General features: G+C 36.6%; 2 protein-coding genes across 12 annotated transcripts in view; one reads left to right on the top strand and one right to left on the bottom strand.

The window, feature by feature from the left end:
• The window catches only part of LOC114327965 (histone acetyltransferase KAT8), a 345297-nt gene that overhangs the window by 52281 nt on the left and 275813 nt on the right, over nt 1-17203 (top strand). The gene's annotated exons all lie outside the window — the stretch shown is intronic.
• Nucleotides 1-17203, bottom strand: part of LOC114327962 (probable Na(+)/H(+) antiporter nhx-9) — a 238461-nt gene that overhangs the window by 75585 nt on the left and 145673 nt on the right. For 8 of the 11 annotated variants that reach the window (XM_050643634.1, XM_050643635.1, XM_050643636.1 and 5 more), the window contains one exon: nt 3751-3777. The exons of the other annotated variants lie outside the window; for them this stretch is intronic. In XM_050643634.1, the coding sequence (XP_050499591.1) occupies nt 3751-3777 (27 nt within the window). The remainder of the gene's footprint in view (nt 1-3750; nt 3778-17203) is intronic. 11 annotated transcript variants of the gene reach the window in all.

Raw genomic sequence — 17203 nt, 5'->3', positions numbered from 1 at the left:
TTCGCTTTTTTCTTGTGAAACTTTGGGACTCGGTCATTTCCTTATGCCCGGCTCAAATCGTCAGATTTTTTAAATATACACTCTTTTGCATGTACAGCTGGTTCCAAAAAAAACTGATACGACTCTTAAAGCGTATTTTATAGAAAATTGAGCAGTGTATTTTCTTCTTCTTTTTCTTTTTGTTTTTGGTCTCGCTGCAAGGCGATTACCAGCACGATTTATAGGCGATCTTGATGTAGTCTGGCTCTAAGCCATCTCAAAATCACTGACTAATGTTCTTGTAAAAAGCTTTTGGTGAGGTGTGATATAATGAATATGAGTTTAATTATATTTATTATATTTTGAAGGATAAATACTTATTATTTACATACTGTCACTGTCACTGCCAAATCTTAAAATTTGTCAGATAACTTCAACCTAAAAAAATGGCTGTTTGTTTGTTTATTTTATTATTTGTCTGTCATAATAAATATAATATAATGTCAGACCAATCGTACACTGCTTAAAATGATCAAATCTTACTAAGAGTCGTATCAGTTTTTTTTGGAACCAGCTGTACTTCACTTACCTTATCTTAATCTGACAATTTCGAGTTTTTTTAAGGATAGATTTTATTTTCGGGCCCCCCTTAACGAACTCCCCTGTGTTAAGAGCCAATATATGGTAGAGGTACATCTACAGGGTACCAGGTTTCTCCCCATATGAGAATCTGACGCGCTCGAGTAACTGCAAAAATCCCCGCTTGGGCTCCCCTACCATAAGTCAGAAAATTATGAAGTTACAGTAAGACTTCTGACAGTTTATGGAAGAAGAACATTTATACTATTGGCTTAATAAAAAAAATGACAAAAAGTAATTTTAAACAGTGTAAAATTATTTTGCACAAACACGTCGATTTTTGCTTACTTATAAACAATTAGAATAACTTTTTAACCATCACCAGCAGAAAAATTATTTTTTTATATTTGGAAAGACTGAATTTTTATACACATTTAGAAAGAAAAACAATTGTCCTAGGACAATTAGGGACGAAGCTAGCCCCCCTTTTTTCAATTCACATGTTTTGCAAAATAATTTTGCAGTATTTGGAATTATTTTTTGTCATTTTTTTTTTAATTAAATTAATAGTATAAATATTCTTCCTTCATAAACTATCCAAAGTTATAGTGTAACTTCATCATTTTCTGACTTTAGCGTTGCAAAAAAAATAATTTGGGATAAGCAAATTAAATACTTTTTAAACTATTTGACCAATTGCTTTGAAATTTAGGGTATGACTTAAGCACCAGAAGTCTCAGCATTCCGTGTAATAAGAACGTTTTAAGTTAATTTTTACATAAATTATGAATATTTATAAAAACTCAAAATTTATTATTTATTTTGCAATTTTCTAAGCAACCAATAAGGATAGACATATTCAGCGAACGCCATATTTAAGTTTTTTTAAAAACTATTTATGAGTTTCTCACTCTCAAATTTGTTTAAAATACTTAACTTTTTGGTTATAGACGGAAAAACAAAAATTTACCGTTTTTTGATCTTCATTTGTTTATAACTGTATATATGTATATCATCAAAATCGGCTGGAGGAAACATATAGGTTATTAATATAGATGTCCGTACTATGCTTTTTCTCATGAGGATCTTTCAGTGAGTCACAGTTTTTTGATTTCTTTCTAACGCGTTAAATTGCATGTGACTGAAAAAAATTCACGTCAGTGATTACATTTCGTCGGTGACATTTATAACATTTGTTCTAGTTGTCAATAGATGGGGCTATAATCGAAATAGAAATTATTTTAGAATTATATAATATATCTACGAATATAATCTGTACAATTTATAAGACTATACAAATCAAAGAAAATACCATTTTATAAATGCAATAAACAGAATTGATTTGTTTTTATGCCAAATTGCAAATAAAATTTGACAACTGTCAGATTTAACTAAAATGTCATGTCACTAAAATATATATTATCACGGACTTATCTTTTTTTCTTGTGACGCACTGAAAAATGCTCATGAAAAGAAGCATACTCAAAAAATTTGGTTTCGGTCTGGAGGGGGTTGTGTCACCAACAGGATATTTTTTTTCCTTATTTCTCTGAACTATATATGTGCTCCCTTTTTCCACTCTGAGCAGTGTAGGAACATTGTTCACATTTGTCCACTGTTGGGGGTAAGCCTTCCTTGAATATTTCTATGATGGTGTGCAGTTTGTATTGAGTACCTATCCATTTTGTAGCTAAACGTCGTAAATAACAGTCTTGAGTGCGTCACTAAAAATGTTCAGTACAGTTACAACAGACAGTGGCAAAATGCATCGTTGTTTTATTCCCCTTCATATTAGAATGCTATTTCTATGGAATCTGTTTTGAATTGGAAATTTTCCATAGGAGTCTATTTTTTACTGGAATCACTTCAAAATGTGTCTTGCATCAATAATCACGACATGCGCTAGTCGCAAACTTTGCGCTTAATTTTTTATGTAGAAAAAATATATATATGAAAAAAATCAAAGATGTTTGCATTTTGCGCCTATATTTTCGTCTTTAACTCGAGAGATATTACTTCTACAAAAAAATTATACAAGGTAAAAGTTTTGTTTTTCTATACGTAAAAGTTTTACGTAATATTTGACTAACTAGGAATTGCAAAATAGGCGAATAGGTCTGGATCCCGCGTATAAAAAAAGTGGATTAATAGCAAGCTGAAAATTTGTTAATAGCTTAATGGTGTCTAGTCGGACAAACTTTGATATATGGGAACACTGGAACAGGGGAAGTTTTAATTGTGGAACAGGTTAAAAATTTGGAACGGTCAAACCACGAAAACGTCACATGTATTTTGTCCGACAGAACTTCCGATTGATTTGTTACCCTTTCATTAAACTGTCATGCAAAAATCAGACTGCCATTTATCACCAAATGGGCATTTTAATGAGTGGAACACGTAGAACATGTCAAATGACAGGAATTATGACAGGTGATAAATAGCAGTCCGATTTTTGCATGAGAGTTTAATGAAAGGGTAACAAATCAATTGGAAGTTCTGTCGGACAAAATACATGTGACGTTTTCGTGATCTGACCATTCTAAATTTTTAACCTGTTCCACAATTAAAACTTCCCCTGTTTCAGTGTTCCCATATATCAAAGTTTGTCCGACTAGACACCCTTAAGCTATTAACAAATTTTCAGCTTGCTATTAATCAACTTTTTTCACACGCGGGATCCAGACCTAGAAAATATGGACCCAAAAAGCAAAAATATTCGATCATTTTCAGATTTTGTTAAATAAAAAACTAAGCCAAGGGTTTTGCAAGCGGCACATATCGTGATACAAGGTACATCCTGAAGTGATTTCACGAAAAATGCAGACTCTTATTAAAAATGTTCATTATGATTTGCTATTCGACAGATTCAGCCTGGCACATGGATATTATGTGTGCCTTCTGTAAGTTATCGATTTAACGTATAAGTAAAACCTTACAATATCTTCAGCTCGTTTTAATAATTCATTTTCCATGTTGGACTTAGTCGAACGCTATTTGTTAATCAACAAAGCATAAAAATACGTCTTTAAATGATAATCTATACTAACGTAGATGCAAATCTAAATAAAACTACTTGCTGAACAGATTGGGTACGAAATTACAGCAATTTCTGGTGAGACATAAAACTAAAACTAAAAAGAAAAAAACAAAACATCGAATTGACAACAAAAAAAGCGGTACCGCGACACTCACCGTTATTAAATTGCCTCGTCTACTGTGCTGAAGAAATAAAATTATAAAAATTAATGTAACAATAACAAAAAAATAATTTATGTGGGCTTAAGTAAGTCGAAAAAATATCCGGTCTTTTCAGGCCTCGATAACTCTTAAAAGAAGTATCTATGAAATAGGTTTATACTTTTTTATCAAAACGCGATAGACGATTGAAGTACAAAGTAAGAAAGAAGAAATTTCAAAATTATTTTTTGTTCAGATTCTAGCGTATGTTGACGATACGTGGAAATTATAACAAGAATCTTATTCTTCTTCGTCAACCATTTTCCATCCACTACCGAATGTAGGTCTCTTCCAATTGCCTTGATCTTTCTATATCTTGCACCAATCTAATCCACTGTTGGCCTGCCACTGCTCTTATGTCATCTACCTATCTCTTTTGAGGTCTTCCCATACTTCTTGTTGTCCTCCTTGGTATTCATTCTAGGACTCTCCATGTCCAGCTATTATCATCATATCTGGCTATGTAATATTCTTCTTCTTCTTCTTCTTCTTCTTCTTCTTCTACGGCACTACAGCCCAAATTGAGCCTTGGCCTCCTTTATTTTTTGCGTCCACCCTTGCTTGCCTGTGGCTGCTCTTCTCCATACACGGACTCCTAAAAGGACTTGTGCGTCGCTGTTTACTGTGTCTTCCCAGCGTTTTCTTGGCTTTCCAACAGGTCTCTTTCCCTACATTCTAGCATTCAGTGCTCTTTTTGGTAGCCTATCCTCTCCCATTCTTATCACATGTTCGGTCCATTGCAATCTTTGTATTCTAATGAAGCCTGACAGGGGTGCTTCCTTATAAAGTTGATAAAGTTAGTTGTTGTATCGACTTCTGAAGATTCCGTTTTCCCTCACAGGTCCTAGTATTCTCCTAAGTACTTTCCTTTCGAATGTGTCGAGTTTGTTTTTGGATGTTTCTTTCAGGACCCAGGCTTCACTGCCATAGCATGTTATTGGTCCATTTAAAGTTTTATAGATTCTCATTTTTGTATTTCGGTGGACACTTTTAGACCAAAATATATGGGAGAAGGCAAAATAAGCTCTGTTTTCCTGCGTTATTCTCTTCCTCTTCCGTATTTCTCCGTCTTCTGATCCGTCGGCATATATTTCTACTCCCAGGTCTGTAAACTTTCCAACCGTTCCAATGTCATATTCATGTATAATGTTTTGTGGGACTATATTTCTTCTCGTCTAAGTCATTATTTTTGTTTTTTTTTCGGTGTTAATTTCCAGACCTAGCATATTTGTTTGTGTTTTTAACTCTGCGTATGTTTCCTGTGTTCCTGTTGATGTTCTACTCATAATATTAAGATCATCGGCATAAGCGGCCAGTTGAACCGTTCGGTTGGTCAGTAGGTTTCCTCGTCCAGTTTGCATTTGCCTAACCGCACACCTAAGTGCCAGGTTAAACAATGTTGGGACCAGACCATCTCCCTGCTTTAGTCCCTGCGAAATTTTGAAAAAGTCTGTTCGGTGGTTTTGTATTCGTACACATGCCTGAGTTTCATCCATTGTGGCTTTAATGAGCTTGTGTGGTATTGCCAATTCAGCCAATATATAGTATAGTTTGTTCCTTTTGACTGAGTCGTATTCCTGTTTGAAGTCTAAAAACACGTTGTGAACATCAATATCGTGTTCCCATGATTTGCTCAAGATCTGTTTAACTGTGAATATTTGATCCAATGTCGATCTTCCCCGTCGAAAGCCCGTCTGATACTCTCCAATAATATTTTCTGCTAGTGGTTGGAGCCGCTGGTTTATAATAAACGTGAGGACTTTATATCCTGTACATAGTAGAGAGATTCCACGGTAGTTTTTGCACCGGAGTTTGTCTCCTTTTTTATAGATCGGGCATACTATATTTTTCTTCCAGTCGTCGGGTATTTTCTCTTCTTGCCATATGTCTTTGATTAGCGCGTGGATGTGAATTGCTAGGTGGTCGCCACCTACCTTATACAGTTCTGCTGGTATTTCGTCAACTCCCGGAGATTTATTGTTTTTTTGGGCCTTAATAGCTTCGAGAACTTCCTCTATAGTTAGAGCTTCTACTCCAATACCTACTTCATTCTCTTCTACGTAGTTCATACCCATTTCATCTTCCATGTCTACTTGTGTTCCAAGTAGGGTCTGAAAATAATGCTTCTAGGTTTCTGTGACTTTCTGTTGGTCACTGATTATTTGCCCACTTTCATCTTAACATATACTTGTTTGAGGTTTATACCCACTTCTTATCTTTTTTAGGTATTCGTGAACCCCTTTAATTTCGTTGTTTTTGAAATTTCTTTCATAAGCTCGTCTTTCCCGTGTTCTTCTTTTTATGTACATTTTGTGTGCTTCATTTCTTTCCTTTATTGCTTGTCTGCACTCGTCATGAAACCGTGCTCCTCTTCTCTCCTTTTTATTGTTTCCCAGGGTGGACGCTGCTGCTGTCAGTACTGCTGTTTGGCGGCTATGTGATCTGCCAGGCACCATTCTATTTTTATAATTTCTTCCGATATCCGTGATCTTCGTTCTACGTCTTATCTTGGTATTTCTAATTTTGTCCTCAGTGATATGCCAAGCATGTTTCGTTCCATCGCTCTTTGTGTTGTGTTTAGTTTTTTAGTAGATTTTCTTGTAAGGGGTAGCTCTCCAAGCCGGAGGTACATACTGGTAGTATGCGTGTCTTATACACTTTTTTCTTTAAGTTTATATGGATGGAGGTGTTTTTTAAGATAATATGCTAGTTTACCGAAAGCGGCCCATGCCAGTTGTTTTATTCTTTTAATTTCAGCATCTTGATTTGGTTTTTCCAATAATTATTTCTACTTATAATCATGGTTTTCGCTTTCTTGATATTTATTTTTAAGCCCAAAGCTTCACTTGCAAGAGTTAGAGCATTTTTGAAGATCTTCAATGTTATCTGCCGCTATCGCTGTGATATTGGCATGCCTAATGTTAATATATGCCGTTTACTTTAATATCCATATTAGAGACTGCTATTTCTTCTACAAATACTTTTTCTACGTATAAGTTAAACAACGTTGAAGAAAGTATAAAACCGTGCCTTACACCTTTTTTAATGAGAAATCTTTCGTTTCGTTGAAATTTTGAAGATGTACTGTTCAGAAAAACAAAGAAAAGAACAAAAAAAGTACTCGTAATATCTACATACATTTGTGATTACATATTATAAAATTTATGTAATTTTTTATTAATGTGTACTTCTTGGCCTATACACAAGTAACAAAAAATGGACATTATAGTTGAATAAATCCTATAGCTCTTTCCTTACTCATCCCTAACGGCGGGTGTAATTTCCTCACCAAAATAATCTTATACCTGAATTTGGAAGGGTATGTCATAATCGGACAGGTATTTTCCTCACCAAAACTGAAATGGTTTCTATGGGAAATGGGAAACTATTTATCTACTATAAAATTACAGTAGGTACCTATAATAAATAAATAAATTAATTTTATAGTATTTTATTTTTAGTAATAATTGGAATTTTGACAAAAATGGCATGTTTAATAGAAAGTAATCTCGGTATTTGAAAATTTTATTTTTTATAAGGTGAAAGTTTTAGAAAGTGAAGAAGTGTTCTGAACCTTCTGGAGGCAATAAAATAACTTTTAGTGCGAAATTGAATACTATTGGGGCAAATTTTACAATAACTAGAAGTAGCCTACAACATAATCATGAATCAGATCTGCAGAAGATAGATCGAGAAATTGTTTCTAACTCTTGTAAACGTAGAGCCGAAGAGAATATACTGAAAAACCGCCAAAAATCATTCGCCAAGAGCTTGCAGCTAATTTGCCTGAAACAATTACTACGATTGATGTCTGTTACATAAGAAAAAATATATATAATTATCGACGAAAATGATGCCTGGTCGACTTCCTTCCAATATTGATGAGGTTCAAGAATTTGTGAAGAGCTGTGCTCAAAAAACAACCAAGGAGGAAACTTTTCTCTTTATAAACTGTGTCAAAAGTAAGATAACTGTATTTAGTTTCGAATGTGAAACAAATATAAGATTTTTAGCAACATTGAATTTTATACAGAGAGGGGCAAAATTATGGAATATATTCATTTTCTCTAAAATGGACGATTTTGGACAAAAAACCCCGAACCACGTCGATTTTTATTTTTAAATCACAATTTTTTGGCATATCTATATTTCATATTAGTGACGTCATTAATCAATCAATCAATCAATCAATAATTACATTAATGTTTATATTACTGAATAGAGAATATAACATCCTTTCAAATAAGCTACCACACGACCCCTATTCCCATTTAAAAAAATCATTGATTACGTGATCACGCACAGTTAGATGACGTTACTACTATCAAAATATAGGCCAAAAAATACTAATTTAAAAATAAAAATCTACCTGTTTCGGAATTTTTCTCCAAAATCGTCCGTTTTAGAGAAAATTAATTTATTCCATAATTTTGCCCCTCTCGTATATTATATGTATGGCACAATTACCGTACCACATATTATTTGCAATTATTCACTATTCATGGGCCAATTAATGGGCATTATATTTCTTTATTATATTTACTGTCAAACAAAAAAAAAAACAGAAACTTAAAACAATCTTTTCTATTTGTTAAAATCAGAAATTTTTAAAGCTCTCGAAATTGAGTTTAATCCTAGTAAAGTTTTTGTAGATTTTGAAAAGGCTATATTTATACATAATGCAATCATTCACATGTGTCCAAACACTGAACTACATGATTGAAGATTTCACCTAAGTACACCAAACTTGGTATAGAAAATTCAGTCTCTTGATTTAACATCAGAATATACAAATGATTCTGAAGTAGGCTCAAAGATACTTTTGGCCTTACATTATATAAAACCGGAAGACGTATCAGATTGTTTTGTGTTTGATTTAATGTCATGCAAACTATAAAATGAATTTTTTTTATTACTGCAGTCTGCAAGTAAGCTGAGAAAAATGTAGAAAATTTACGTACGACTATGTGTTCTAACCAGGGGCTTTGGCTCATGCGCACTGGTTCCTGCACTTTTTAACCGTGAATGGTTGTAAATCATTCAGCCTGTGGTTAGAGCAAGGGGACAGTTCCTATGGTTCAAATACTACGAAATAATACCACAGGAAACTGTAAACTCTTTAATGTTAAAGGGAAATCAACATTGAACATAAATAAACAATACTCTGCGAGAGAATTATACTCTACAATAGTTTGTTATTGTTAAACAAAGGGTTGAGAAATACATGGTGTGAGCTGCGAGAATAACTACACTACTTACGAACATGAGAGAGAGTGTTAGCAACAAATTCGTTGTGGCTAGGCGTCAGAATCTTGCACATACTCTTCTATTTACACTAGAGTGGGGCACTGCACTTTCATACACTTTACTGTTTTTTGACAACAGAGATACTAAATATAATAAATTGTTTGTAGGTACAGAGCCCTTGAGAGAGTTGGCATCATAGCTTACGCGAGCCAATAGTGCCTAAAACGATCGGCGCTACACTAGGTACATACTCAAACGGTGTCTAATTTGCTACTGGTGACTTACTAAAAAGAACTACCGGTGGTTCGAGGGGGCGAAGGGGAAAACTACAAGAAATGTGTTGTTTTGGCATAGCAACAGCAACAGCTGAGCTCAAGTTTTGGGAATCAGTGGCTCGGGCCACAACTATTTATCTGTGTTCCATCAGCGGCGTGGGGAGTTATTTTTTCTCGCTGTGCACAGTTTAAATGCAATTTCAACATTCTGCCACCACCGGAAAAGCGGCCATCCATGTACAAGGCGGAGAAGACTACACTACGCGACAAACGACAACACGATACCTAACAATTTTACATATATGCATATATATATAACGCAGCTGGTTTAATTTGATGAGGCGACCATGTCATCTGAAGAGAGGGGGCAAACTTTTGTGATGGACCTGGTATATTCACCATTTGTCGTTTTAAGACGTACGACTCTAACCTTACCGTCTTTCCCTGGTATTACCTCTAATACCCTAGCTAGAGGCCACTTTAATGGAGGCGTGTCTTCATTTTTTATTAAAACAACTTGATCTACTTTCAGATCTGTTTGTGGGCGTAACCACTTTGGGCGTTGCTGCAACCTGTTAAGATAATCTTTTGTCCACCTTTTCCAGAATATTTGCTGTGCCTTAGTGCACCTTTGCCAAGATGTGAGTTTATTGTCTAATTGTTCTGAAATATCTTTGTCGGGATACGCGGTTACTGGACCACCAATGAGGAAGTGCCCAGGTGTGAGTGGCTGCAAGTCGGAGGCGTCATTTGATATTGGAGATAGAGGTCTAGAGTTCAATATTGCTTCAACCTGTGCTAATATTGTGTAGAGTTCTTCAAAGGTATAACTAGAGTTACCTAGGATTCTTTGTAAATGGTATTTTACACTTTTGATGGAAGCTTCCCAAAGCCCACCGAAGTGAGGAGCCCTAGGGGGAATGAACTGCCATTGCGTTTCATTCTGTGATAAATATTCTCTAATTGTGTCATAATTACTTTGGGTTTTGAAAAAGTCATAGAGTTCTTTCAGTTGATTTCTTGCCCCTTGAAAGTTCGAACCATTATCGCTAAATATTTTGGAAGGGTTACCTCTACGAGCTATGAATCTTTTGAGAGTCGCTAAGAATGCCTCTGTGGTGAGATTGGAGATAAGTTCTACATGTACCGCTTTCGTGACCATGCAGACAAAAACTGCGATGTAACATTTCGTTACTGGGGCTTTTCTCAATTTTGAAGATTTTACGAGGTAGGGTCCTCCAAAGTCGACACCTACTTTGAAAAATGGGCGGGATGCACAAATCCTTTCTTTGGGGAGATCTGACATAATCTGTTCAGCTACTTTTGCGTTGAATCTGTGACAAATAGTACAAGAATGGATAATGCGTTTAATTTCTCTAAGAGCATTGAGTGGCCAATATCTGAGTCGGAGATTTGAGAGTGTATTTTGCGGTCCTGCATGCCGCAAACGAATGTGTTCTTTTTTGATCATGAGTGTGACAACGTGAGCTTTGGAGGGGAGCAATAGCGGAAATTTTTGATCGAAGGGTATCTCAGCGTTAGCGAGCCTGCCGCCTACGCGGAGGAAATTAGAAGAGTCGAGAAAGGGATTCAAACTTAATAACTGCTTATTTGACAAGGGGCGATTTGCGGAGATTTCTGCAATTTCTTTTGCAAAATAATGCGATTGTATGGCTTTCACTATGCGATCATGCGCTTGAGAGAGTTCAGAGGTGGAGAGCGGTTCAGAATTTTTCTTTTTATTTTTCAGTACTTGAGTGAATCTTAATACGTACCCCACTGTACGTTGAAGGGTGGAAAACTTAGAAAAACGAGAGAATAGAGATAGCCAAAAATTTTCAGGCTGAACAAGAGTCGTAAGAACAACTTTCTTTTCTTCGGGTAATTTGAGAGAGAGTGGGGGTAGGTTATTTACTTGCGGCGTTTCAAAGCCTGGGTTTCGCATGAACTCTGGGCCATGGAACCAAACTTCCAAATTACTAGGTTGAAATGAGCCTCTAGACAGCATGTCGGCTGCATTATCTGGGGATGAAACGTGCCGCCACTGGAACGTTTCACACTGACTCTGTATTTGACTGACACGATTAGCTACAAACGTGTTCCATCTACTTGGGTGAGAATTTATCCAATGTAAAGCAATAGTGGAATCAGTCCACAAATTTACTGAGTGAGGGCGGAGATCATTTTCAAATATACTTAAAATTTTTGTAGTCAACTTCGCGAGGAGCAACATGGCACATAACTCTAGTTTGGGGATAGTGATTATTTTCTTGAGAGGGCATACACGACTTTTACTGGAAATTAAGTTACATGAAATACTATTATCTGAGTATTTAACTCTGAGATACAAAGCACACCCATACGCTGATGAGCTGCTGTCAGCGAATCCATGAATTTCAATACGAGAGACATCTTTACTAACTTGCAATTGTCTAGGGATGACGAGATTTTTTAACTGGAGGAGATTTGACACAAAATCTTGCCAATATTCAAGAATAGCGGAGTCACAGATGGGAGTGTCCCAATCAATTTTTTGCAGCCAAAGTTTCTGCATAAGGATTTTTCCATTTACTATGACTGGATTTACTAGACCTAGGGGATCATATGAGGAGCTAATTATCGACAAAACTTTTCTTTTCGTGAGAGGAGTGACTTCTAGAGCAGTGGGGACAGAGATTTTAAATTCATCGGTAGCGGGGTTCCATTTGATGCCTAAAACTTTGCAGGGTAAGTCATCTAAATTTAAATCTTTTTCTTGGGGGTCAGAGTGAGAGATTTTTTGCAACATCTCTATTGAATTGCTGCACCATTTGTGTAATTGAAAACCAGAGTTAGCGAGGGCGGAGTTTAACTGAGTGTACAAAATTTCTAATTCAGAGAGAGAGTGCGCTCCACACAAAATATCGTCAACATACGTTTGGTAGAGGAGCGCATGAGAAGCAAGAGGGAGATTAGTGTTTTTCTGTGCGATGTCCTTTAAAACTCGACAAGATAAGTAGGGAGCAAAAGTTTGACCAAATGACACGGTTAAGAGTTCAAGACATTCCAGTTGATCTGAAGGGGAGTTGCGCCAAAGTATGTTCTGCAAAAAATTTTGTGTGGGGTCTGTTTTGATTTGCCTAAACATTTGACGTATGTCAGCGGTGAGTGCGAGGGGGAAAAGACGAAATCTTAAGAGAATGTCATACAGATCTGGTTGGACCTGATAACCTTTAAGTGCTATATCATTGAAAGAGAGCTTCGAGCTGCTGGGACAAGAGAAATCGTACACGACTCGAGTTTTTGTCGTAACGTGGTCGCTTCTAATGACGGCCAGGTGGGGAACGAAATACTTGTTCTGCGAGAGCGAATTCGTAAGGGTTAGGGGTATGGGTCGAGCGTGACCTTGAGCTACATAATCATTAATAAATTCTTGATAATCTTTCAACAGATTGGGGTTTTTCTGAAGTTTGTTTTCTAGCGATAAGAAACGCCTCTTTGCTATAGAAAAGGAGTCACCTAGCTTGAGGTATTCGTCGGGGGTTTTAAAGGGCATTTTTACAACGTAAGTGCCATTTTCTAAAATTTTAGTACTGGAGGTGAACAAATTTTCAACAATTTCATTTTCAGGTGCGGAGTGGGAGGAAGTGTCAAGAATTTCTTCTTGATTCCAGAATCTATTTAAGAGAGTATCTAGTCATAAATTTTCTTCATTATGTTCGAGGGAGAGAGCGTCGGAGATACCTGTAAACGCGTAAACTTTTTCTTTGGGGGTATTTTGGAGACAATGTTGGGGGACATTACCAGAGATCACCCAACCCAAATGTGTATTAATTAACGATGGGAGTCCTTTACCTAAATGTAACAACCCATGAGATAATAGCGAGTAATAAATTTCAGCGCCTCCTAAAATTTGAATCTCGGACGGCACTGCAAATGTGCTATCAGCTAAGCAACTGATTAAATGTGCAGGTATATTTAATTTTGCGGGGTTTATACTATACTGTGGCAGACGTTGTGAAATGGTATCGATAACAGAGCAATCAATAACAAATTTCCTATTATTAACTTTTGAGTTAATTTCCAGCTCAACTTTTTCGCGCGAGATTAGCGTTTCTTGTCCGGATAAGCCGGACACATGCAAATTTTGTGTTTCAGAGGGTAATCCTAATTTTTCAGCCAACTTTGTTGTTACAAAACTATTTTGAGAGCCGTTGTCTAATAACATTTTAACAGTCATGGGTTGACCGTTGTGAGAGAAAACTACCACTTCAGCTGTGGCTAGCAAAACTTGCGATTCCTGATTTCTATTTTGTGTAACTGCGTTGTGCGAGCTCGCGTAAGAGACATCGGTTTGTGACCTATAATTTCCACGATTTACATGGTTACCTGCTTGGGGGGCTTGGTTTGGACGCTCTTGTGCGTCTGGCGTAGTACTTTGACGCGAATGTGCGTCCTGTTGCGAATAGCGGCGTGTGCGAGAGTCCGGAGTATGATTCCTTGAATTATCGTGGTAAGAATTATTTTGCCGTATATTAGAGTGCTGTGGGTGAGTGTGATTATTATTCGTATGATAAGTTTGGGAGCGCGGCGCATATTGAGTGTTGGAGTTTGCCTGTGAGTCTAAGTGAATCAAAGTGTGATGCTTTTGGCGACAAATAGAACAACTTATTGTTGACCGGCAATCCTTGATTGAGTGCTGATAACCTAAACAATTGAAACACAGCTTTTTCTGTTTCACACTATTAAATCTTTCGCGAGGAGGGAGAGCGGTAAATCTAGCGCAAGAATAAATTCTATGAGCACCGTTGCAAATCACACAAGTAGCGTTAAAATTCGGAGAACTGGGGCGTGAGTGGGGGCGGTTTCGTGGCGAGGGGGGGCGAGCATTAGATTCACAACTTGCATGCAAGTTAACCTTAGGTTTGAACGCGACCGTTTTATTTTCTTGTACATTGTGCTTTTTCTCATTAGCGTTTTCAAAACTGGACAAATTTTCTAAAATAACGCAACGTTTATCTATAAAATCAAAAAATTCTTTAAGAGTGGGGATTTGAGCAGTTTTGCGTTCTTCTTCAAAGGACTTTCGCGAGTTTGCATCTAATTTTTGTTCAAACAGAAATACTAAAAGAGCCTCTGTCAAAACTTTATCGGTGAGATTTAGATTATTGAGACATTCGATATCCTTGCGCAGCGATGAGGCAAACTCTCTCAAAACCTCAGAGTTACACTTATTAATTTGGGGGAAATGTACAATATTTGACAAATATTCGTTTACTACAATAGATTTGTTCTCATACCGGTCTCTCAATGTCTTAAGTGCAACTGCGTAATTAGAGTCTGTAACTTTTAAGGTATCAATTAACTTAAGGGCGGATCCCTTTACTAAGGTACGTAAATAATAGAGCCTCTCAGCATCTTTAAGCCGAGAGTTACTGCCAATTAAAGCTTCGAAAATATCTATAAAGCCTCCCCATTCGGAAGGGCGTGAACCGTCAAAACTTCCGAGCTTAATGTCAGGTAACTTAACATTACTATGTAAATCTTGAGAGACAGGTACAGAACTATTATTGCGTATGGGGGTAGAGCTACTAGAGGGAGACAATTTTTTAATTGAATCTTTCAGCGCGGCGATACTAATAACAAACATTTCTTCCGTTACCTCCCTGTCTTCAGAATCTGACAAATTGTCATTTTCTGCTACTAAAATCTCTATCGAGTCTTGTGCGATTGAGTACTTATCAAAATATTTCTCTACAATGTCTAACTTTGCTTCAAAAATTGAAATCGACTTAGTACCCTGTGATTTTTTATTAATCCAATCCTGAACGCGAGTTACCTGCCCTTTGGCAGCTGTCCTGTTATTACATAGCGATTTGTAATCCATTATTTAACTTTTATATGAGCAAAATACAAATTTTCATCAATTTACTTCCTAAGAGATTTGAGTTATGCACTAAAAACAAGGTCGTAGAAAAAACTATGTTAAATACGCGTGTATGCTGAACTGAGTAAACCGACAAAAAAAACTTTTTATACTAGCGATACCTGTTATACATATCACCTTTTTCATGTATCTAAATACTTATACCTACCTATTTACATACAACATAAAAAAAAATCATATATCTTAATCAGCGTAAAACGAATAAAATGCATCATAAACTGTAACAATTACGAGTTACACCCTGTAAATCCTAAAATGTTTTCATATATTTATACACCTAAACTCGAAAAATTAATATTATAACTCATCATCATTGTGAGATTAAAATCAGTTTTAACTATTTCTACTTTAAAAATTATGAAGAAAAAACCTGTCTGTAGTCCACTTGTCGGGTCGGGGTTTCAACTGCTAGATTGCTTGCGGTGTTGCCGTCGCTTCAAAACTTTCTTGAGAGCCTTGAAGTTTTCTTGATTGGAGCGTTGGCGGTGTTGATTCGTCTGCGATTCTTTTGTTTCCGAAGAACTTGTATTCACGCGCTAGCGATTCTGCCCGGGCGCGAGTTGGTTTAACCGGAGACAATGTCTTTAAATAGGAGACTTATTACACTTTATTGTCTATGCGTGCTTAGAGAGAGAGAGAGAGAGAGAGAGAGAGAGAGAGAGAGAGAGAGAGAGAGAGAGAGAGAGAGAGAGAGAGAGAGAGAGAGAGAGAGTCCGAACGGACTCCAAACAATCTTAAGAGATAGAGTGAGCTTGTGATGCGAGAAGGACCTTTGATGCCCTTAAGAATGGCTTTAGGATACTATCCAAAGGGGTGGAATGTGGGTGTAAGAGCAAATACATCAACTAAGGTCAGCCACGGGCTGAAATACTAAAATTAATAGGCTACGAAGGGCCATTTACCCTTTGAAGGCTCGAAGGACCATTTGTTCTAACCAGGGGCTTTGGCTCATGCGCACTGGTTCCTGCACTTTTTAACCGTGAATGGTTGTAAATCATTCAGCCTGTGGTTAGAGCAAGGGGACAGTTCCTATGGTTCAAATACTACGAAATAATACCACAGGAAACTGTAAACTCTTTAATGTTAAAGGGAAATCAACATTGAACATAAATAAACAATACTCTGCGAGAGAATTATACTCTACAATAGTTTGTTATTGTTAAACAAAGGGTTGAGAAATACATGGTGTGAGCTGCGAGAATAACTACACTACTTACGAACATGAGAGAGAGTGTTAGCAACAAATTCGTTGTGGCTAGGCGTCAGAATCTTGCACATACTCTTCTATTTACACTAGAGTGGGGCACTGCACTTTCATACACTTTACTGTTTTTTGACAACAGAGATACTAAATATAATAAATTGTTTGTAGGTACAGAGCCCTTGAGAGAGTTGGCATCATAGCTTACGCGAGCCAATAGTGCCTAAAACGATCGGCGCTACACTAGGTACATACTCAAACGGTGTCTAATTTGCTACTGGTGACTTACTAAAAAGAACTACCGGTGGTTCGAGGGGGCGAAGGGGAAAACTACAAGAAATGTGTTGTTTTGGCATAGCAACAGCAACAGCTGAGCTCAAGTTTTGGGAATCAGTGGCTCGGGCCACAACTATTTATCTGTGTTCCATCAGCGGCGTGGGGAGTTATTTTTTCTCGCTGTGCACAGTTTAAATGCAATTTCAACACTATGGTCTATTATTTTACAAATAATGACATTATTTCGAAGTCTATTAAGTAAGATATAACGCCGCCCAAGGGGGTGTTATAGAAAAATAACGCCATATCGCCTATTAAATTTAAATAACGAGTTAAATACTGTCAAGTTGACAAATAAAACTCTAAGTAAAACTATGGTTACCACAATTACGTTACGACTATTTCTGGTAAATGTACTTATTCGAAAACTAATTAATTCAAAATTTATTCAAATTTTTTGCATAAAAAGAATAATTTAGTCGG

This window comes from Diabrotica virgifera, chromosome 2, assembly GCF_917563875.1.
Source record: "Diabrotica virgifera virgifera chromosome 2, PGI_DIABVI_V3a".
NCBI lineage: Eukaryota > Metazoa > Arthropoda > Insecta > Coleoptera > Chrysomelidae > Diabrotica > Diabrotica virgifera.
This window is presented reverse-complemented; position numbering and strand designations above follow the sequence as displayed.